We start from the raw sequence: 23,398 nt of genomic DNA on the forward strand, positions 1-23,398 counted from the left end.
TCTAAATTCATGCATGAAAGACAGCTACTAATGGATCTAACTGGTTTTTCTCCTGGACCACTTATTTGAATGCCTAGAAATCTTGTATACAGTTTAAAGAAACAACAACAACCCCAATTAAAATTTTCTAAGGAAAGAGATTCTCTATGTGCAGAAGAGAAAGGAAGTTGGCACAGAGCACCAGTAAGGCATCTCGGAATTCTCTCTCCAAAGTTGGCTGTCAGGTTTGCAACCATGGGAGAAGCACCTTAGGGTGCAGCCAACTTGGAGGATGGCAGGGTGACGAGAGAAATAACACCTGGTGGTGCAAATGATTAAGCTCTTGGTTACTAACCAAAAAGCTGGTGGTTGGGACCCACCCAGAGGTGTCTCAGGAGAGAAGCGTTTCAATCTGCTTCAGAAATACCCTGGCCTGGTAAACACTGTGGAGGATTCTACTCGGCCCAGACGGAGCCACACGAGTTAACACTGATTCAAAGGCCCTTACAGCAATCGTCTTAAGAGAAATAAGGATGGCTGGCCCTGGACATGACTGAATCACTAACTCCTGGGCCTTCCTATATCGGGAGTCCTTATTTTGCTAGACCATCCATTTCCACATAACCCCAAAGTTACAGATCCGACAATGACTTTATTTCCTTCCTGGAAGCTGCATCTACATCATAAATGTCTCTACATCCACTAGCGTACCAGCACTCTGCTGCAGACTTTGTGCTGTGGTGAAAACGCTCTAGATCTCATTCGCTCACTGCCATCAGCTGATTCGGACTCACAGCAACACTACAGGCCAGGGTAGAACTGCCCCTATGGGTTTCCGAGTCTGAAACTCTTTTATAGAAGTAGAAAGCCACGTCTTTCTCTGGAGGTGTGGCTGCTGGCTTTGAACCAGTGATCTCGGGGCTAGCAGCCCAAGAGGTAACCGCTACTCTCTATATCTCATAGCCAGCTTTCAAACACTTGCAAGGTGAAGCATGAGACAAAGGAATTTGCAATTCCATGTTATTTAGTTTTAACTGAAATGTAAATGGCCGTATGTGGCTAGTACGTGTCACACTGCAGTTCTGGAGTGAAAGCTGAGAGTCGTAGATTTCAGCCCTCGGGCTGGAAGATCAGGAAGCTGGTTACCTCCACCGTGGCCACATTCGTAAGGGAGCAGTATTTCAATGAAAACTGTTAATGAAAACATAATCTGCTCAAGAGCACCTTTTCCCCCATATCATGTTCCATATTTACAATTTCAAACTATCTTCCGTCCTATTAATCTCATGAGTTCAGAAAAACAAAAACTCATTTTATTAATGTTTGTCTTTCAAGCGGGAGACCTACGTTCAGTTTTGGGTGAATTCATCTCACGTGCAACCCCACACACATTGGCCAGTAGAGGTTTATGTGCTGCTTTCATGTTGAATAGGTTTCAGCGAAGCTTCCCGACTAAGATGAACTAGGAAGAAAAGTCTAGTGACCTAGTTCCAAAATTCAGTCAATGGAAATCCCGTAGATTGTAACAGGATGACAGGACTGGGCAGCATGTCATTCCATTCTACCACGGCTAGGGGTCAAATAGAAGGCAGCAAAAACAGCAACCACTTCTGAGTTCATAACAAAAACATGTTTCATCTTTCAGAATGCAGCCAGGAGTAGGCCGTGGTCATCAGCTACTTTAATTCTCCAAAGACTAATAATGAAGAAAGCAATACAAAGCAAGACTGTTATGCTTCAGCACTGAGAGATTCATCTGGATTTTTCAGATTCTTACACCTCCATGAAAACGACATAAGATTTTATTAGTTTCCACTCTTTGTCACCATGTCGAAAGTCTGCAGAAATGTCAATTCTAATATTTCTTCAGAATCCCCTCAATATCCAAGCATAGAAATCAATAAATGTCAAAAGCAGAGATACTTGGGTCTCAGATACAATATTATAGATTTCTTGCAGGGTTTCTGATGATTGTGTGCATGTGTGTGTATGTGCATGGGTGTGTGTGACATTCCATTTCTAAACAAATACATACTTAAAATAAAATGGGGAAAAAAAACCTAGGTAAAAAGTTGACAATAATTCATTAAATAAGACTTACTGGATTGGACCACACAATGCCTTATAAGATATAGCATATACTTAATTTTTTTTGGAGAACAATTTTCCTGGGCTTCAAGCTGTTCATGGAAAACTCTATTCTCTTTTCATTCCATCTTTCCACATGCATTTTGAAGCTCCATTATATATGTAAAAGTATTTGGAAACATTTTAAGACTAGTAGAAAATAGATAATCCTATCATCTTGTTTCCATATCACGTTTATTGCCTTCCTGATACCTCATTCAAGCTAAGTATGAGGGAACTTCTAAGAATTTGTAGAAAAATGGAATTAAAAGATAAAAAGAGAAAAGAGAGCCTTTCTCAACAAGGTCAAAACACTTTAATTGAATCTGGGCATTTAATCATAGTAATGCAACCTTCTTTATATTATTAGCTGACTACACGTAGGTGTCCTTCAATAATTTTTACGATCAGGTAACAAAGAAATCAGAAGTCAAACCAGGGCTGTAAGGAGGTGCCTAATGAGTTTCCATCAAGGCAAAGCAGGCGGACTGTAAAGACTGGTGACACTTTCCTGGGTGTTTTCCTGCTAAAACTTTGACTAACTTCCTCAAAATGTTTGCATAAAATGCAGATGTTAGCCTTCTTTGGTCCTCCATAAAGTCAACAGGCAAACAGGCTAGAGATAAGCAGGCTAGCATCCAAGACAACTGTGCTATGGCCTTCACTGGTAACCAGTGTGTGTTGGCTCTGTCTGCACCCCTTCGACCTCCTGGTAGCCACTGCTCTGATTGTTTTGTCTCCAGAGTAGTTCTGGTAAAGTCATGTTTGCAATTACTATCGAAGCTCTGCTCTCGCCTGCAGTTTATATGTACACAACAATTGGGGCACTCTCCAAGCAGAAAGTTGGTTCACCTTTAGTTTTTCAGTCAGAGTTGAGTGTGATGAACCAATTGGAATGTCTATGGTGTTGGCTATTGTATCTGCGGTTAATTGAGGGCGCTCGGCAGTGAGGAGATGGAACAGGATTGTTTGATGGCAAATTAATGTGAATGGTTTCCCACTGTAGGTTTCATCTTCAACATCATCTCCTCTCATGCCTTTTACAAAGGTAATCCATTTGTAAGCTGCTAATTTCTTAGGGAAATTGTCCTCATTAACTTTTCATAGAACGTCAAAGATTGCACCATTCTTCCACCTAAGTTTTCCCAAAATTTGAAGTTTGTTCTTGGTTAAATTTTTGGTGGAATTCATGCCGCTCCAACACAGGCTCTGCTCAAACTGATGTCTTATCCTACCTTAGTAGCTTCAATGACATCCTCTCCAGACATTTTGCAAAAGATCAAACAAGTGTTAGTATGAAAAACAAAACCGAAATCCATGCGCAATTTTTCCATTATACCCATTTTCCATGAACTTTCTGAAGAGTTATCCTAGATGAGGGAGCTTCGGAAAGTTCGTGAAGTGAAATTTAAAGATAGCAGAATTTTTCCATGAACTTTTAAAAATTCCTCACATGTAACAGACAAACAACAAAAATATGGCCACAAACAGTAAAACTGAAAGGGCCTTTTTCATCATTAGTTTGGAAAAAACTAAGCGTGGTGTGATTGTCTCGAATTATCACGAACATTTTTTACTGTTAAAAACTTGGCGGTCCAAATGTTTGCTTTTAAAATAAATAGAAAACGATGCCTGCTGAAAGGGACAATAAAGAGCCAAATGTGTGGTTTTGCTTCACATTAGTTATTAGGGCATACATTTTGGGTTGCTCTTTCTTGTGTTTCAAAAAGACAAAAAATCAGTAAAAGGCATGTGAAAATATCTAAATGAACACAGGGGAAATAGTGTCAGAAATCAATACTTTCCTACCAACATGTTTAACCTGCTGAAATGAAGTGTTAATCACAGAAATAAGATACTATATTACATTTATAAACTAATGAAACTAGAAAAAGCAAAGCACATGACACTATAATTAAACAGCTGGAAGACATCCAAGCCTGTGTAAATTGATAACCCGGGTACAATCTCTGGCAGGGAAAAGGCAGGTCTGCAGTGAGTTGATATGGCCAGCTCGGTTGTTAATTGAAGAGCAGGCTATCTATAAACACTACTAATTGCGTATGTGAAACCTGTGTACAAGTAGAAAAGCTGCCCAGAGGAAGCGCTCCTAGAAAAACTACATGGATGAAGCACTCGGCAAATCTTCTGTCTCCCTCCATCCTGTTAAGCCGTAGTTCAGTTGGGCCACTGCATCCGTGTGATTAACCTCTACTCAGTAGACTTAATGATAGTTTCTCAAAAGATCATTTTTCTTCCTAACTCAATACGAACCACAGAACTATCCATTACCCATTTCAGAAAAGAACAAACAAGTAATCTAGAAAATTCATCCTGTGAACGGAAAGGCTTCTACATTGTAAAAGAAGACATGGTCTTATTCCCAACAGGCAAAATGCTTTTCAGAATTGTGCCAGCACATTTTGTAGAAGTGTGGCAGCGGCTGTTAACAGCAGGCAGGGTTAAGATTTGACACCCCCCCTCAGCCCCCCCGCCCATTTCTTCTTCTTAAAGTTATAGCCGTTGGGGAAACTCACATAGAGTTAGTAGAATTTTACTTATTCATCCTTTAATAAATCCTTCTAAAATGATTGTTCTAACCCCATTGAGTTCAGAATATTTCAAACTTACTGCCCTGGAATCTAATAGAATCTTTCTCTTAAAATTGGTGTAGAAGGCTTATGGCCCAAGGGCTTAGGTTAGTCGACAGAAACCCTTTCTAGTTTAACATTCAAATCCAGAGGAGGCCAGTTGGAAGCAAAGGTCATTGTCATTCTGAAGCTGTGTAGAAGATTCATTCCACGAAATGATCAACATAACCCAGGCCCTTGTGGATATAATAGCATCATGAAACCCAGAACTACCAATCAGAGTGTCTGGCAACACTAGCATTTGAGAGGAGCTTGGGCGCATTCAGGGTGGTATGCTCACAGACACTAGCATTGCAGATACTGGTTTGTGCTCACATCGCGGATCCAACATTTACCAGCTATGTGACGCTGAGAAATAAAGTCACTGGGATTCAACTTTCTCATCTATAAACTGGGGGTTACAAAATATACTTCACTAAATGGTTATAAAAATTTTCATCCAGGCAATATGCTCATCACAGTGCCTGGCATAAAAATGATTAATAATAGTAGCATTTAAAAAAATAAGGCTTGCTTAACACCATAAAACGAATCATCAAGTCCATTTTGACTCCCAGTCACCCTGTACATCAGAGTAGAACTGTCCCAAGGGTTTCCACGGCTGTGAGTTTCAGTGCTGACCCACTACACACACGGCTCTTCCACCCCAAAACAGGAAATACAGACCCAACTCGCGTTTAGAGACACGAGCGTTTTAGATGAGATCGGGCACATTCGGGGTGCTATGGTGACTAGCAGTGACCAAAGCAGGGTTCTTCCCACATTTCATTAATGGGGAAAAAAATACAGGGTATCACCAAAGGTCCTTGGGTCCTTGAGAAATTATAAATTTGATGTCCTTGCTTTGAAATTTAAGCCACTCATGAAGGGGATCTTTCAGTTAATAGGTTGGCCTATAAATAGCATCCCCATGAGGAATGTGCTTATTTAAACAATCAACTATACAATGGGGGGGGGGGGTGGAGGGGGAAATCAACATTTATACAAAAATAATAAATTAAAATGCAAGGACGGGTAGGAAACTGGATGGAGGGGAACAAGGCAAGCAGGAGGAAAATGGTGAGAACGCTGACACTGAGAGTGTAACTTGCGCCACAGAACCATTTGTTTATTAATGTTTGAACGGGAATCTTACACGTCTTTCAGACACTCACCTAAAACAGCCAGGGGACTTATGCCAAGGACCCCCCAGTGATGACAATGTCCCCCACTCATTTTTCAAGGCAGCAAGGGATCCTATAGAATTCGATTAGAAATCATGACTTCATTAAACTGCAGCCCTGACTGTCTCTCTCCAGGCTGCGTTTTCTTTTCCACAAGCAAACACTTTAAAGAACGATCAATTGGGTTCTTCAGAGATGTCAAAACACTAATCGAAGAGTGCAGAATTCTTCAGGAAAAGTGTTAGGGATAGAAATACCACCTTCAGAAGTGTATAGATTTAGGGGTCAAGACACAGTAGCTTCACATTTTATCTTTTATTAATAATGGTTTCTGTGATAGTGTAGCAATGCTTTATAATTTATCTTCTAAAGACATTACTTGGATATCAATAATATAGTATGAGGGGAGTAACCCCCCCAAAAAACCTTTTCATTCAAAGCTATGCATTTCCTTTTTTGATTTTTTTTTTTTTTTTTACAAAACAACCTTATCACCCTCAAAGTTCTCTCCATTACACTTACTACATTTGTCAAATCTGCATTTCTATTCTTGGAAACATTTTTCAAACTTATCTGTTTGCATGGCTGAGAGCGCCTCCTCGTTTTTTAATTCACCTTTTCCACATCATCAAATTGCTGTGCTTTCATGTCCCTCTTCATTCATGGAAACAAAAAGAATTCATATGGAATGAGGTCTGGTGAGTATGGTGTGTGGGCCCAAGAGAGGCATGTTAATGTTCCCCCCAAAACTGGCTCGCTGAGATAGCTGTGTGAGTGGGTTCACTCTCATGGTGATAAAGCCAGACCCCCATCTGCCACAAATCAGGTTTTTTTGTTCACAAACTGTTACACAAGCTTTTCAAAACCCTAAATAGACAGCTGGATTAATAGTCTGACCTGACATAACGAACTCCAAATACAGGATCGTGTGTGTGTTTTTCCTCACATCAAAAAAACAGATGAGCATCGTCTCGATCTTTGATTTCCCTTGGCAAGCTTTTTTGGATAAGGTAATGATGACATATTCCACTGGCCTGACTGATGTTTGCTTTCAGGGTCATAAGCATAGCACCCTGTCTCGGCACCAGTAATGACTGACCTTGGAAAAGAAGTCTGGGTCTCTTTGGAGCTGTTCATTCAAAGCACAGCAGGTTTCCACTCAGAGGCTCTTTTTCCTGGTCAGTCAGAACGCAAGGCATCTTTTTCAGTGACCTTTCTCATTCCCAACTCTTGCAATAAAATCCACTGAACCGAGCTCCAACACAGTCCAGATAACTTCCCTATCTCTTCAATGGTTTGTTGTTGGTCTTCCAGCACAGATGCATGAATTTATTCAACATTTCCATCCTTTCAGGAAGGTGACGGATATATAGAATGAGGTTTGTCATCAATCGACATTTCCCCCCTTTTTTTTGAAACAAGAAAACCACTCATAAACTTGAGTTTTTCCCATAGTGCTGTCTTTATAAGCTGTGTTCAATATCTCAACAGTTTCTGCAGTGTTTTTCCTGAGCAGGAAATAAAATTTCACAGCCACACACAGTTCTCTTCAATTGGCCATCACAATAAACAAGGTTCAAGCAAAACTGATTTCACAAAAAATTTCACTGTGACCAGAGAGAACCTTCCCAGACAATACCACTGAGTGCACTAATCCAATGCAAATTGCTCAATGCTCACCTAGGAGAAAAATGTGTACCCCCTCATTTGTATATGCCTGGACCACAGGAAGCAAGGAGGAGGAGGAATTGAATCTATAATGCTATGGAAATAAGTTATAAACAACTATTGTATTACATGTAAAGCAGTTTAAATGTTTACCTAAATCAACGGGGATATATCGAAAGGATACTTGTATATACTGAAGTGATGATTCAGAACTATTGTGCAGAAACAGAGCTCTCTGGGTAGGATGAGAGTGGGTGGGGAAATCGATGTTTGACACAAGGAGGTAATTCGGGAGCCCGGGCAGCTATTCACATGGCAAGTGGCACAGGAATGAAACAGGGCCCTAAAGTGGAGGATAGTCACGTGCCATTTCCCAAGTGAGACGATACACATTAGGTCTGATCTGGTAAGAGAAACAAAAACTAAAATACTACAGAGATAAGCATGTCATTTCTAACAGAGGTATCCATATGGGCAGGGAGGCAGTCATTAACTGAAAAACCAAAAAGAAAAGGATATTGTCAGGGAGCGTCTCAGAATAGTCCAGAGAAAACAAAAAAAAAAGTGGCTTTAAGGTATTTGTGATACATTTTCATTGTCTTCTAATTCCAACTTTTAAAGTCCCCCTTATAAAGATGTAGGACAACACAGTTAAATTATCAGGTAAGAACAGAAAGGCAATGAACTTTGGTTTTGTTCAATCAAAACAAGCATGCTTACACTGCCTAGCTCAATCCACCAGTCAGCACTCTATTTTCCTATAGTAACACACTATCTATTATCTTTATCCTCTCATTTCTTTGTTCAATGATTTTCAAAAGATATATGTAATCTCGGAATGGGATCTTCCCAAACTCAAAGAATTAAAATGTGCTGCAATATTTTTTTATACTCTTCCTGAAGATGTTCAATGTCTAGAGCTGGCATGTGGTACTTTAATCTTGCCATCAGAAATTATCAAGAAGTTATTGCTTGCATTACAGGAGGGTGCAGAAGGTATGGAAAGTTTAAAACAACACTCAACCATTATGAAAGTTGACCCCCAGAAGTCTTCTTAAAGAAGGAGGTAGCACCCAAGAGTTGCATCAAGGTCATGTGTGAAGATGTATTAGTCTGGAGACACGGCGTTCCTAGTGAGAGCTGGGACACTTTCACAGACGCATGACAAGGGAGACAAACAAAAGATTGCACAAGGTACCTTCCACATCACAGCTCAGGTAGTTGCGGACTTCGTTCAAAATGAAGTTGATGTCTTCTTCGGACGGAATAGGATGGTGGGTGATACCAGTTGGGGTATCGGTCGTGCCTGCGATTGTCATCTTTTGCCAAGGTAAGAAGAAAATGACGCGCCCATCACTGGTGGCTGGATCAAGAAGTCCCATGCTCTCGGGGCTAAAGTTTGAAGGGGAAAAAAATGATTATCTATTTGAAATCAGAATGTGCATTTTAATCACCATTACAAAAACAATGTGATTAGTTCCTTTAACTTCTACATCTGAGGCTGCTAATTCCTAAAAGAAAATACTGATGTTGATTAAAATTAGTAATACAGCTTATGTGACAGTCAACATACTTTCCTGTAGAATTCAAGGTTAATTAAGCAGGTGGACATCAACTGACAGTGGCTCTGTTTTTCTCCTACTTGGGCCATTTAATTCAGATAAGGTCAGCAGGGCAGGTGTCTATAATTTCTTTTTTGATAGTAAATTAAAAAGAGCTCTTCATATTTTCCCCAAATCTATGAAAAGCATTTTTCTGGACATTTGACATTTTACACATCATTCACTAGAAAGTCTCAAAACTACCTGAGAAATTGAAGGGTGCAAGTTTCTTAAACCAAAATGTAATCAAAAGGTTGTTCAACTCTGGTTGTTCAACTCTTTGGTGCTTCAATTAACTTGGGCCACTTCATCAAATTTATACTTGGAGTGCACCAAAATCTAAAGAAGTGGATCCAAAAGAAAAGGGCCTGGCTCACACGACAACCGAAATAACAATACACTGGGATGAGGTCAAAAAGAGACAAACACTTTATCAATAAAAAAATCGTTAGGTAGATAGAAGCCTAGTGTTTTATGATGTTGAAACAAGGTTCAAGGGTACCTCTTCTGGCCAACTACATACAATCTTCCAAATTATTAGTCAAGAATTTTTACTGACATATTCTTAACATTCTATAATCAATTTGAGTGAGCTCAAAATAAACTTGGACAAGACAGATACTATTTTCACTAGAAACTTTTGTTTCTATTCATTCAAGAAATTTTAGAGGGGCAGGAAGAATTTGAATATGTCATATTTCAAACAGGGCACAGTAAATATTCCGTCAACTCTCACAGTGTGGCTGAAATTTCACGTGAAGAAGGGCACCTAAAAACCCACCAACTCAAAAGGTTGGTTTGACTCATGATGAGCGACATAGAGATTCTGAGACTGCAGACCTTTGCCGAACAGTCACCTCATCGCTCTCCTCCAGGGTGGTCGGTGCTTGTGAAACAAACACGCATGGTTAGCAGTCCGACATCGGGCACACTGAGCCATGGGGCTGTTACACTCGCCATATGTTCTGTCAATATCTAGCCGCCTTTTACAATTCTATTGGGTTTGGACAAATGGCAAGAAATTCTTTTCACACATACAAAATTAAAAGGGCAACTCCTCATGGCTACCATTCTCTTAATTTTCATAAAAAGATGCAAATGTGTAAGGATGAGTTACAAATAACTATTTAAAAGGAGGGGAAAAAGTAACTTCGTTTTTAAAAAAATAATCTGAGCTGGGTTTAGGTGATGTGTTTTCATTATTTAAACTTCAAAGAATATCAGTCTTGTGTTACAAAGTCACCTCAGCCCTTTGTCCTTCCTGCCATGGCTACTCAACCTCTGCAGAAGGAAATCACCTCGTCGTTTCCCTGCGACGCAGAGAAGAGTGGGCTGCCACTCTGCAATGGAGCACATGCCACTGAAGTGTAGTAGTCCTTCAACCCTCCCGCTGAGTTCTCACCTTCTTCACTCATGGTTGTTTAAATGAAATTACGCGCACGCTCATCTGTTGACAATTATTGAGTATCACGGATTTTCAGTCTCTGCATGACCCTACATCTTTTTACCTGTACGTTTACCACAAAACTCTCAAAACCTTAAGGAAATTGTCTATCAGATTCTTTGATTCTGGGGTACTATGTCCTGAAGTTAAGTGTCACTTGGTGATTTGAAATAAATGCATTCAGAATCCAACTATTCAGTTGAAAAGGTGTCTGGTATTGATGCCAGAGTGTAAATTTCATTCTCAAAATCTTAAGGAGAAACAAGAGGGTACTTCAAAAAGTTTGAGGGAAGATTCCACTACCTTTCAATTCCATTCTCCATGACAGTCTTGAAGATCCTTCATACGTGTTGATAGGCTTTACACTTAATCATGCTATTTGCACATATCGTAATATGTAGCAACCTCCCTGAAAAACGCTATGAGCAAAACAAACCACTAAGTCCCTTTAAAACCTTTCAGTGCAGGGCACTTCACGGACGACGGCGGCGAGCTAGAGGCAACTGTGCTGGGAGTTCTGGGGTGATTGTTGGCTCTGGGGGTTGGGAGGCCGAGAGGGCGATCTGGGATGCGCCATTGAGCTCATGGCATGCCAGGATCTGTCTGGTGTGGGCTCAACCTTCTCCATGGTGTTGATCAGCCCTGCCCTCTAAATGTGCTGCTGAGCTACAGCTGCATGTAACCCGACGCCCAGACATCATCAGACCGGATTGCTGCCAGTGGTCTGACCAAGTGCCTCATCAACAAAGGCCCGACTGCTACTGCTTATGATCCGTGGGCTTCACCTGGTGTGAATCATGGCCCATAGGCCCCATCACCACAGACTGGAGCCTCCAGGCTCCTCATCCTACCACTCACAGCCGGAAGTCCCAGGTCCCAGCTGCCTGTGGCCCACCCACCACCCTTGCTGCTGACGACCTGCGGCTATTTGCCGAAGATCTGTAGCTGCAGTGCACTCCGCTTCCCCCCAACACCCCACCCACCACAGCGTGTATGCCTGCGGAACCCAAGGAGCCCACAGATCCGACCAATGCAGCCTACACTATCCTGGCCACTGGTGTGGCCCCAGGGATAACAATCATGACCAGGGTGCTGCCCCTCTGCCAGTGGAGTCTGAGGACAGGGTAACCTGACCAGTCACGTAGCTAGTGCAGCCTGTGGCCCGTGGCAAGGGTCCACCCTGCTGCCTGAGGGCCCAGTCATCCTATTGCACACTGCAACACCATTTGAGCCACACACAGACCCAGCCAGCCCCGCCCATTGGGTGATATGCATCACACATTAACGAACACCAATAGCAATGCCAAAATGCCTCATAAACTACTACCCACGTTATCAACCACTGCAAGAAAGCAAGAAAAACAAAGCACAATGTATGAAGAGGATCTGAACTTAGAGGTGTATGTAGAAGAAACAGACTTTGAATCATCACAAGAAGAAACCTTCAGAATGATGCTTAGTCACTTGGGATATCAGTTAATTGATACAGAAGAAGAATGAAAAAATAGAGAGGGCAGAATCCACTTTCCAAAGGCGAATACAAGAGTTAAGGGACGAGGCAGCATAAATGAAGAGACTGGTAAAAGACCTTACTGAGAGGCTAGAAGAGAGGAAGTATCATATCAGCTACTATGAAGATAGTCAAACAAAATTCGAGAAATGGGGAAAACATTCAAGCAAGATAATCAAAGAAGATGAAGAAAACCTGAGAACATTGAGCAACACAATGAAGAGGAACAATATTCGAATAATAAGGATATGGGAGCAAGAAAAAAAGGAAGAAATCAACAGTCAAAATAGTGAGGGGATTCCAAGAAGAAAACCTGCCCAACTAAATGATGGAAGACAATAATCTAGGAAGCAGAGAGGACACCAATTAGACTGAACTCCAAGAAGAACAAACCAAGGCATAAAGTTTTCAAACTATCCAACTTTATGGAAAAAGAGAAAATCATATGACCAGCTAGAGAAAACTAATGTGGTCACCTATAAGAGTAATCAGATAAGATTATGCTCAGATATACAGCAGAAACCATGAAGAGGAGGAGAGAATGGAGTAGGATTTTCTGTAAATTGAGGGAGAATAACACTAACCCAAGAATCCTCTACCCCGCCAAACTGTCCATCAAAATAGACAGGGAGGTAAAAGTCTTCTCAGATCCGGAATAATTTAGAGAATACATTTTTTAAAAGGGACTACAAAAATAGGATCAGGAATCAGGCATCAAAGACCCAGAACAAAAAATCTTATCATTGTGAATTAGGGAGAGTGCTGACTAGAGACCCAAAGCCCATCTGTAGGCAACTGGCCATCCCCTTACAGAAGGGTCTCAGGAGGAGACAAGCCAGGGTGCAGTATAGCACATTGAAACACACAACTTTCTTCTAGTTGTTCAATGCTTACACCCCTCCACTATCATGATCCCAGTTCTATCTTTAAAATCCGGCTAGACCAGAGGATGTACACTGGTACAGATAAGAGCTGGAAACACAGGGAATTCGGGAAAGGTAAACCTCTCAGGACCAATAATGATTGTAGTAATACCAGGAGGGTCAGGGAAAGGTAGGGGGAGAAAAGGGAAAATGATCACAATGATCTATCTCTAACCCCCTCCCAGGGAGATGGACAATAGGAAAATGGTTGAAGGGAGACATCAGTCAGTGTAAGACATGAAAAAATAATAATTTATAAATCATCAAGGGTTTATGAGGGTGAGTGGGTGGGAAAGGGGGGGAAAATGAGAAGCTGATAACAAGGGCTCAAGTGGAAAGAAAATGTTTTTTAGAAAATAATGAATGGCAACATATGTACAAATATGCTTGATACAACTGATGTACAGATTGTTATAAAACCTGGTTAGACCAGAAGATGCACAGCGGAGCAAGTGGGAACTGATAACACAGGGAATCCAGGACAGATGAACCTCTCAGGACCAGTGGTGAGAGGGGCGATACCAGGAGGGAAGAGGGAAGGTGGGGTAGAGAGGAAGAACCGATCACAAGAATCTACAAATAACCTCCTCCCTGGGGGATGGCCAACAGAAAAGTGGGTGAAGGGAGACGTCGGGCAGTGCATGATAAAATAATAATTTATAAATTATCCAGGGTTCATGGGGGAGGGGGAAGCGGGGAGAGAGGCGGGGGTAGGGGGGTGGGGGTAGGGGAGCTGATTCCAGGAGTCCAAGTGGAGAGCGGGAGTTTTCAGAATGTTGCGGGCAACGAATGTGCAAGTGTGCTTTACACAATTGATGTATGTGTGGATTGTGAGAAGAGTTGTATGGGCCCCAATAAAATGATTTAATAAAAACAATGTTTAAAAGAGCTGTAAGAGCCTCCAATAAAATGATCTTTTAGTAACTAAAGAAATTTTTAAGAAGACATTTGTGTGCATCAAAAAACTTCAGCAACAGAGTAATAAGAGTGCCCACAGACTGTGAAAAGATATTTAGTAATGACATATCAGATAAAGCACTTGTTACGAATATCTACAGAACCATGCTACCTTACAAAAACAAAGAAGAACAGCCCACTGAGGAGTTAGGCAAAAGATGTGAACAGAAGGGTCACAATGGCCAATAAACGAATGAGAAAATGTCACAATGGCCAATAAACGAATGAGAAAATGTTCCCGAACATTAGTCATCCAGGAAATGCACCTTAAAATAACTATGAGATACCACCTAACTCCCACAAAGATAGGCCAATTTAAAAAAAACACCAGAAAGCAAAACATGTGATGAGATAAGCACTCTCATTCACTGCTGGATTGTAGATCTGTTTAGCCACTGTAGAAAGCGGTTTGGTGATATCTGAAACAGTTGGAAATTGAGATACTTTACAAGATACAGTGCCATGAGTAAGCACTGACTCAATGGTAGCATGCTTGGTTTTTTGTATGATTTGGCATGAAGTGGCGTAAGAATGTGCTGCAAGTGTGTGTGTGCCTAAGATCACATGTAACAGACATTTTTCTCAGGCAGACCATTGCTTTCCTAAAGTACTCTTATTTAAATGGAAATCAATTTACTGTTAACAACTTTGCAATCAGTGTTAGAGTTGACAGATGTACACATTTTCCAAGAAAAAATTTTTTTGCCCTCTTGTTAGTATTAAAAACCATCAGGGGGCGAGAAGGAGATGATTTTCAAGTATTTTAGTTGCACAGTTGCAGCTTTTGTATGAACCACATCTCTTCAGCAAATTCCAAATTTCTTCTTTAAAAAAAAAAAAGCTGCTACCATGGCATAAGATAACTCCATACAAAAAATGTCCACGGGGATCAAAATAAAATTGATAAATTCCATAAAGGTACTTCCTGAAGTAGCCCGACAGGGTACATATGGTCCTCACTCTTCATTCACATGGCAGCCTTCACTCAACACATCAGTGGCCAGCCAACTATTTCTAAACTGCACAGGTTCCAGTAGAAATGCTCATTTTGTCAGTTAATATCAGCCAGATCCAGGGGAGTCCAGAGTAACTCTGATTCTTCCAAAAGGATCTGGGCTGAACTTTGATGCCGAAATTGTTGAATGTGGCTGATTCATGAGTCCAGTAAGTCATTATAGTCAGAGATCTCTGGACCCCACATATGAGAACAACTTGATAAGGAAAGAGAGGACACATCCCCCTTTGAGATATGACAGCCTTAGACACCTTCAGGGCAGTGCAATGGAAGAAAATAAACTCTTAACGTAGACCACCGTCTAAAACCGCAGGGTTTGCTAGAACAAGGTCTGAATGGACGCCGGTGGCAGAGCACTCCTCTAAGGACTCCAGTAGGATCTGTCGTGGTAGGAGTTACTTCATGGTGCTAAAAGAGAGGTTAATAATTTCCCCCAAGGGATAATGGGACCATGTACTACATCTATGATGGAGGCAGATCTAGCTTCATATTTCATCTTCATGATTTATGGGGAGCTGGTTCTCAGCTAGTGTCACTTTTCTTAGGAGTCAGAGAGGCATTTTACTTTTAAAGTATTATATGTAAGTAATATATATTTCTTAAAAGACCTCTACCTATGAAGCACAGTTCAGAACAACTTGGATGAAATTATGCCTTTAGTGTAAAACTTTAAAAAGGATGTACATCTGTGCAAATATAAACGCATTTCAATGGAGGTAACCAGAAGAAATTGCTACCAAGTCCCAGAGATGAACTGAAATTGGCGGTGACATAAGGAGAGCAACAGAGGCTTCCCATTTTCATTTAAATCTCTTTTCTGCATTTCTATAGACATGGAAATTTCTGAAAACAAATGAACATTTTCAAAAAATTCCCTGGCCTGGGCTAGATTTGGACTCAGCCACCCTACAGGACAGGGTAGAACTGCCCTTTCAAGTTTCCAAAACTTTTTATCTTTATATTGAAGTAGACAGCCTCATCTTTTTCCCACAGAATGGCTGATGGTTACCAACCGCTGACCTTGCAGCCCAAAGCATGACCCACTGAACCACCAGGGCTCCTATCTAGAACTTAGAAGAAGAGAATTTTAGAAGATTCAGAGGTTATATAAGATCGTGGGTTTTGTCTATGATCTACGAGTTGGGCTGTGATGTGTGTGTTTGCAGGTTGAAATCACCAACAGCTCATGGGAGAAAGACTGGGCTTTCTACTTCCAGAAACAGTTACAGTCTCGGAAACCCAAGGGGGCGGGGTGTCATTATGAGTCAGCGCTGACTCGATTCGATGGCAGTGAGTTTTGGATTTCATCAACAATTAAAAGGCTTGAATGTTTGTAATGGAAAATTAATGGAATGTGGAAGAAAACCACTCTCCCCCACAACCATATTACCTAGAAATTAATCCCTACCCTTAATCACATTACTTAAAGGAACATTTCCAACCAGTCTTTTCTCTGCATAATAGCATAATGTTTAGATCCCACTGTATGTATGATTTTCTGTCCGACATCCCAACATTACTGTTTGCCTAGGATATTATCATTCTTTAAAATAATACTTTATCGCTGGGATTCCTTATGTGGATATGCTAATTTACTTATTTGCTCCAGTAAGTTGGGTAGGGAAGTGGTTTGTAATATTTTTAAATTAGTTATGAATTATATCATACTAAATACCTTGGTGCATAGATCACTATTTATACGGCAGAATTGTGTTATCTAGAATTACCACCTATGGAATAGGTGAGGTGGCGCATGCGTTCTGTATTCTTGACACTGTCCTGTGAGGTCTTTTGCATAGTCTTTAAACATATATTAAGAAATGATCATTATTGCTTACTAATCCATTTAAATGTTTCTTTTTTAACTTGGTTATTAACATTTCAAACAGACAAAAGTTGAGATGTGGTAAAATGTACTCCTGTGGACTCATCACCCTGCTTAAATGGTCCGAAATTGATAGCTACTTTTATGTCCGGTCTATAACTACTGTTTCTCTATCTTGAATTATATTGGTTTATTTGACAGATTAAAAATTGTCTAAAATTGTGGCTTCCTGTATCCCTTATTAGGAGTCCTGGTGGTGGAGTGGGTTATGAGTTGGGCTGAAACTACAAGGTGGAACCCACTAGCCACGCCATACTCGCCACTCCACGGGTAAAATGACCAAGTCTGCTCCCATAAAGATTTACAGCCTCGGACATCTTATGGGGCAATTCTACCCTGCCCTAAATCACTGCCATCAGGTTGATTCCCACTCACAGTGAACCTGCAGGACCGGGGAGAACTGCCCTTGTGAGTTTCCAAGACTGTAACTCTTTAGACTTCCCATAGAGCAGCTAGTGGTTTCAAACTGCTGACTTTAGAGTTAGCAGCCCAACTTGTAACCACTATGCAAGCAGGGCTCCTTTAGGGGGTTGTTAAGTCAGAAGCAACTCTATGGCCGTGAGTGTGATTTTTGGTTTATATCCCTTATTAAGATGCTTGATGGCACTGACTGGTTTAAGATTGGACTCATCACAATCATAGAAAGTGTTTCAGAGACTATAAATCTTTATGGGAACAAACAGCCTCAGCTTTTTCCTGTGGGGCAATGCCTAGCCCACGATGTGCATGGTGGCCAAATTGGAAGAGAGTTACCTGTAATAGCCCGGCATCACTATGTGGACACCAGCACTTGGCTGGCAGATGTCTGCGGCACCCTTATCGTCCATTTTCCGCACCGCGTCTGTGAAAGGCCCCGTGGCATTGATAACACATTTGGCTCTCACATCAAATTCTTTCCCTGTGGAAGAACGCAGCGTCAATCACACACCTCGTGTGCTTCTCTGTTCCCCGATGCGATGTATTGTTAGTTCATCTAGTAGCATAGCCCATGGAGGATGGAGTATATTGTATACCTTACGTCGTGGCACCAGCCCCCAGAATTATGGAAGAGCTAACCAAAAGGTTTGCTTCGGAGTGAATTTACCAAACACAGTTTAATTGGGGGAGGGTGGGGAGATGGAGAGACAAGCATACCACTCTTTCGTTTCTCCTCTCAACCTCCTAAATCTATTCTATAAAATGTCGAGCACCAAGGTATCAACCAGAGCCGGGTATGATGTGTAAATGAGACTAAAATTGGTCAACAGAGTTGCTAAGAGGCAATAGTTTTCTTGGCAATGGTTTTGGTCCACACAGTCATGTCATTACCTACATGGTCCTAGAAGCAGGACGAGAAGGAAAATTTGACCCAAGTTGAAAGTGATTGACTTTAATACATGCAAATGCACTGCCTGTGTCACCTAAATGATACTTTGAAACTTGGCCCACTTATTTAATTTTATTAATAGCATGTTTCCATAAAGAGAACGGGTAGCACTCATGGCTGTGGGTACTGTGCGGGCATGTATTATGATCATTACCATTATTATTATTTAACACAAAGGGAAGAAATTGCCAAGCCCCAGAAAGAAAATTTTCATGTTAAACCGGTCATTGTTGACAATAAGGAATATAATTAGTCTGACTCTGAAGCCTGACTTAAATCAAAGAGAAGTGACAGAAAAATTATAATTCAGTCATTATATAAGCAAGGCGAGACGCTTAGGAAACTCCTCCCTAACAGAGATCCTAACAATTCCTACCTGTGAGTACATCCTTGCACCGTGCACCGCTGACACGCTCCTTCCCGGTCTGGGGGTCTGTCTTCTTGAGCAAGCTCACGACCTCCATGTAATTGGCTGTGGCAGCCCCGTACCTGGCAGCAGTGAGAGCAATGGCAAGGTTCATCCGTGCGTCGTTGTGTTGTCCTGCAGCGAGGGAAAGCAGAGGAGGAAGGACAGGAGTCACCCCGAGCCACAGACTGGTGGCGGAGAAGGGTGTCACAACAGATATATCACATCTGTGCCTGTCACCCAGAATCTGCATGACGGCTAGTCAGCTCTATTGGGGGGTGGGGGTGGGGAGCCTGCTTAAAAATCCATGGCCCTACTCAGTCAGGCATGTCAGTTTCATCATGTGTATTTGGTGTACCTCAAAACAGGGGACAAAGATCCTATTCCTACAAAGCTGATGACCGAATGACGGGAAAGTTGAGGGAACACAGTAAACATTCTCTCCCTTTGAGAACATATGCATACAACAGACCACCCATAAGCATGGAAGTGAAGCAATTCGAAACTTCAGAGTATTTGACACCCCAACTGGTGTTGATTAGCAATTTGTACAAGAATGTGCTCTATCTAATATTCAAAATCAAGAGCTCCGTCTTCCGTAGAGAATCTCGGCATTCCATAAAAGGATTTCCACCCCCCCCTTCTTGGTTTGAATTTTTCTGAGCTCCTTAAACTGTAACTTTTTTCTTTTTTAACCTCGCATAAAAGGTAAGAAATTAAGCAGGGCAAAATTTAATTACAGAACAATTCCTATCTGTATTGTTAAAGATTTATTGCTGAAAAATCCTAGTTAAAGAAAACTAGGGGGAGGGGGGGGGGAAGATGATTAATCACTTTAAAATACTGGCATCACTAGAGACTTTTTCTATTTATTATTGCCAGTGGAGTTAATGCTGACCGGGAAGAATTACTCTACATTGCAGGGGCCAGGTTCTCTGTGCCCTGAATAATTAATTACCCAGAGCTAGATGTATTGAAGTAGGGTTCAAATTCCCACACATTGGGATCAGTTCTATCAAGATAACACTGATAAAGGGATGGATTTGTAATGGATATTGTTGTTGATTTATGTTACCAGCATACCAAACATTTAGTATAAATGGTTTATGTAAAGCCCCTTCCTTGTGATTCAGTCTGTGTAGGGCTGGAAGCACTACTCAAGTAATCTATTCCAGCTAAAAGGGCAGAGTTAGAAAGAGAGAATCAATGACTGAAGAGCCTGCCGCCCCTCCCCACAAACATCTTACTCTAAATCTGCTGAACTAATGCAAGCAGCCAGGAACCTTTCCCCCGAAATTAAATGCTCTATCAAGTGGAGAACATACATTAAACTTCAACATGTAGAATGAGGAGCTATTTTATCCAAAAACAATAGAATGAAGGTAGGGGAAAGGTGGGGGGAGGGAGGCGAGTAATGCTTGAGTTATATGTGGAAATTAACATAGGTCGCAATGATGTCATTTGTCGCCAAGCATTACCCTAAATTGCTACTAAAATAGTCACATAGTATAGTTAAAGTGAAACTTAAGAAACCAACTATTACTCAAGTAGGGATCCTTATTGAAATAGGCATATGCACGAGCCACTGTTAAATGCATGCAGAGCACAGTCTAGATAGATGACATTAAAATTCATTGATTATAGATATTCTCTTTAAACTAAGTTTACACAACCATCTTGCTAGTAGAAATTACCCAAATCTATATAGCACCCAATCTTTTTAGTAGATTTATGTGCATAACAATGAAACACCCTATTTAATTGAGGTAAATAATTCATAGTACAAGAAATCAAGGAATGTTTCTCACTACAGGAGTGTGGTAGGGAAACTCCCAGCCATTTAGATACATCTCTGCAGATAGAACAAATGTCTGGAAATTCATGTGTCAATGAACAACTTTACTAAAAGTCATCACTTCTAAATGGGACCAGGTAAAACTTCCACTTATTAAATGACAGTTTCCTGTAAAAAGTCTCATCTCTATTACATAATCATAATAGAACAAAACTCTAAGATGCATTTTAATACAAAATACTTTTAAACTATAAAATGTGAATTCACGCAAGCTCTTTGGGCCCTCACTTTCTAGCCCCTACTCAGAACAGCGGCATTATTGGTTTTGACTGGAATGTTCTTTGTCACATATTTCTAAGATCCCTCTATGATCCTCATGCACCCCAAATCGTCCACTCCCCTACTCCTCCTCTCTAGGACTGCTAGCTTATTTGAAACTCCCCAAACACAACATGCTGTTTCAAATATTCTTGCCTTGGCCCACCCCAATTCTTCTGAGTGGAATACCATTCCGTAAGCTGTGGAAAACTCCTATCCACGCTTCAAATCTCTCTATGACATCTTTTGTCTGGGGATCCCTCCAAAGCAAAGTTGTCTGTTCCTTCCTCTGCTTCACATTACATGCTGCACATTCCTTTTTGGTAGTCTCTGAGACACTATAGCCATCCATTCACCACCCATTTGAAAGTGAGTAACCCTCTGTGAGCCAGACAGTGGGATAAACTAGAATCCACGACGATGAGAAGGACACAGGGGTGGGAGCTGGGGGAGGGGCGTTTTACCAGGGTGGAATTTATAACCCATTGCATTTACTGTGTGATTTCCCATGTGTCCTCATCTAAATTACAGGGCAGCTGAAAGAAAGCCTACTTGGTCATCTGCCTCCTCCCCCGCCCCTTAGTAATAAGCACAAAATGTTGTTAGGTTCCGTTGCCTCAGTGCTCAATCATAGAAACCCCATGCACAACACAAGGTAATACTACCGGATCCTGAGCCACCGACATAACGGTTCTTATGCTTAGGCCCACTGTTGCAACCACTGTGTCAATCCATCTTTTAGCGGGCCTTCTTCTTTTTCATTGCCCCGCCACTTTACCAAACATGATGTCCTTCTCCAGGGACTCAACTTGTCTGATAATATGTTCAAAGTACCTGAGACAAAATCTCACCATCCTTGACTCTAAGGAGCATTCTGGTTTTATCTAGCACAAAACTGTTTGTTCTTTTGGCAGTCCATGGGACCTTCAATGTTCTTCGCCAACACTGTAGTCCAAATGCGCACGTTTTTCTTTGGTCTTCGTATTCAATGTCCAGCTTTCATATGTACATGAAGTGGCTGAAAATACCGTGACCTGAGTCAGGTGGACCTTAGTCCTCTAAAGTCATATCCTTGTGTTCCAGCATTTTAAAGCGGTCTCGAACAACAGATTCACCCAATGCAACGCACCACTGGATCTCGACTGTTGCCTCCACGCAGGATGAAGTCCTTGACAACTTCACTCTTTTCTCTGCTTCTCATGATGTTACCTATTGGTTTGCTTGCGAGAGTTTTTGTTTTCTGTGCATTTTAATTTTTTTTGTTTGCTTCTGCCTTTGTTTGAGTCATAATCCATCCTGAGGCTGCAATCTTTGATCTTCATCAGCAGGGGTTTCAAGCCCTCCTCACTTTCAGCAAGCAAGGCTGTACCATCAGCATATTAATAAGTCTTGTTAATAAGTTTTCCTCCAATCCTGATGCCCCATTCTTCATATCATCCAGTCTCTGATGATTTGCTCAGCAACTTTCCTTTTAAACAATGCATGCAGTCTTCCATTGTTCTGTTCCCATAACTGCCTCTTGATTATGTTCAAGGTTCCACATAAGCACAATAAATTCTGATTCTTCTCAAGGCTATCCGTAGTTGGTTATGATCCCTATCCTGAAATGCCTCGGCATAGTCAATAAAGCACAAGTAAGCATCTTCCTGGTATTTTCTGCTTTCTGCCAAGATCCATGTGACATCAGCAATGTTGTCCCGTGTTCCACATCCTCTTCTGAATCCAGCCTGAACCTCTGGCAGCTCCCTGTTAAAGCACTGCTACAACTAGTGTTGAGTGATCTTAAGCAAAATTTAACTTGCATGTGATATCAGTGATATTGTTCTGTAATTTGAGCATTCTATTGGGTCACCGTTCTTGAGAATGGGTAAAAATATATATCTCTTCCAGTCAATTGGCCAAGTAGTTGTCTTCCAAATTTCTTGGCATAGACAAGTCAGTGCTTCCAGGGCTTTATAGCTTGTGGAAACATTTTTATTGGTATTCCATCAATTTTTAGAGCCTTGGTTGTGGCTAATGCTTTCAGGGCAACTTGAATCTCTTTTTCAATGCCATGAGCTCTTGATCATATGCTACTTCCTAAAATGGTGGGCTGCCGACTAGTTCTTCCTGGTAGAATGACTCTGTATTCTTTCCCTCTCCTTTTGAGGCCTCCTGCACCCTCCAGTGTTTTGGCTACAGAGTCTGTCACTATTCTAATCCAAGATTCGAAATGTTTCTTGAGTTCTTTTGACTTCACAGATCCTGAGCACGCTCATTCCTTTCGCCTTTCTAATTCTAGATGTCTGCACGTTTTATCACAATATTTGGCTCTGTCTTCTCCAGTTAGTCGCCCTTTGAAATGTTCTATTCAACTCCTGAACTTCATCGTTTCTTCCATTGGCTTTAGCTACTCTACAATTAAAAATAAGGTTTAGAGTCTCTTCTGACATCCATTTGATCTTTTCTTGCTTTCCTGTCTTTCTATTGGCCCTTTGCTTTCTTCACGTATGATGCTGATGTCATTCCACAGGCCTTCTGTCATTAGTGTCTAATGCAACAGGTCTGATCTTGAAATGTACTCAAAATTTGGGTGGGATATCCTCAGGCT

General features: G+C 41.2%; 1 protein-coding gene across 2 annotated transcripts in view; it reads right to left on the reverse strand.

The window, feature by feature from the left end:
- GPD2 (glycerol-3-phosphate dehydrogenase 2) overlaps nt 1–23,398 on the reverse strand; it is a 206,578-nt gene that overhangs the window by 25,018 nt on the left and 158,162 nt on the right. For both annotated transcript variants that reach the window (XM_075529721.1, XM_075529720.1), the window contains exons 7-9: nt 18,666–18,830; nt 17,677–17,821; nt 8,787–8,980 (exon numbers count right to left, since the gene is read on the reverse strand). In XM_075529721.1, the coding sequence (XP_075385836.1) occupies nt 8,787–8,980; nt 17,677–17,821; nt 18,666–18,830 (504 nt within the window). The remainder of the gene's footprint in view (nt 1–8,786; nt 8,981–17,676; nt 17,822–18,665; nt 18,831–23,398) is intronic.

Source organism: Tenrec ecaudatus, chromosome 13 (genome assembly GCF_050624435.1).
Source record: "Tenrec ecaudatus isolate mTenEca1 chromosome 13, mTenEca1.hap1, whole genome shotgun sequence".
NCBI lineage: Eukaryota > Metazoa > Chordata > Mammalia > Afrosoricida > Tenrecidae > Tenrec > Tenrec ecaudatus.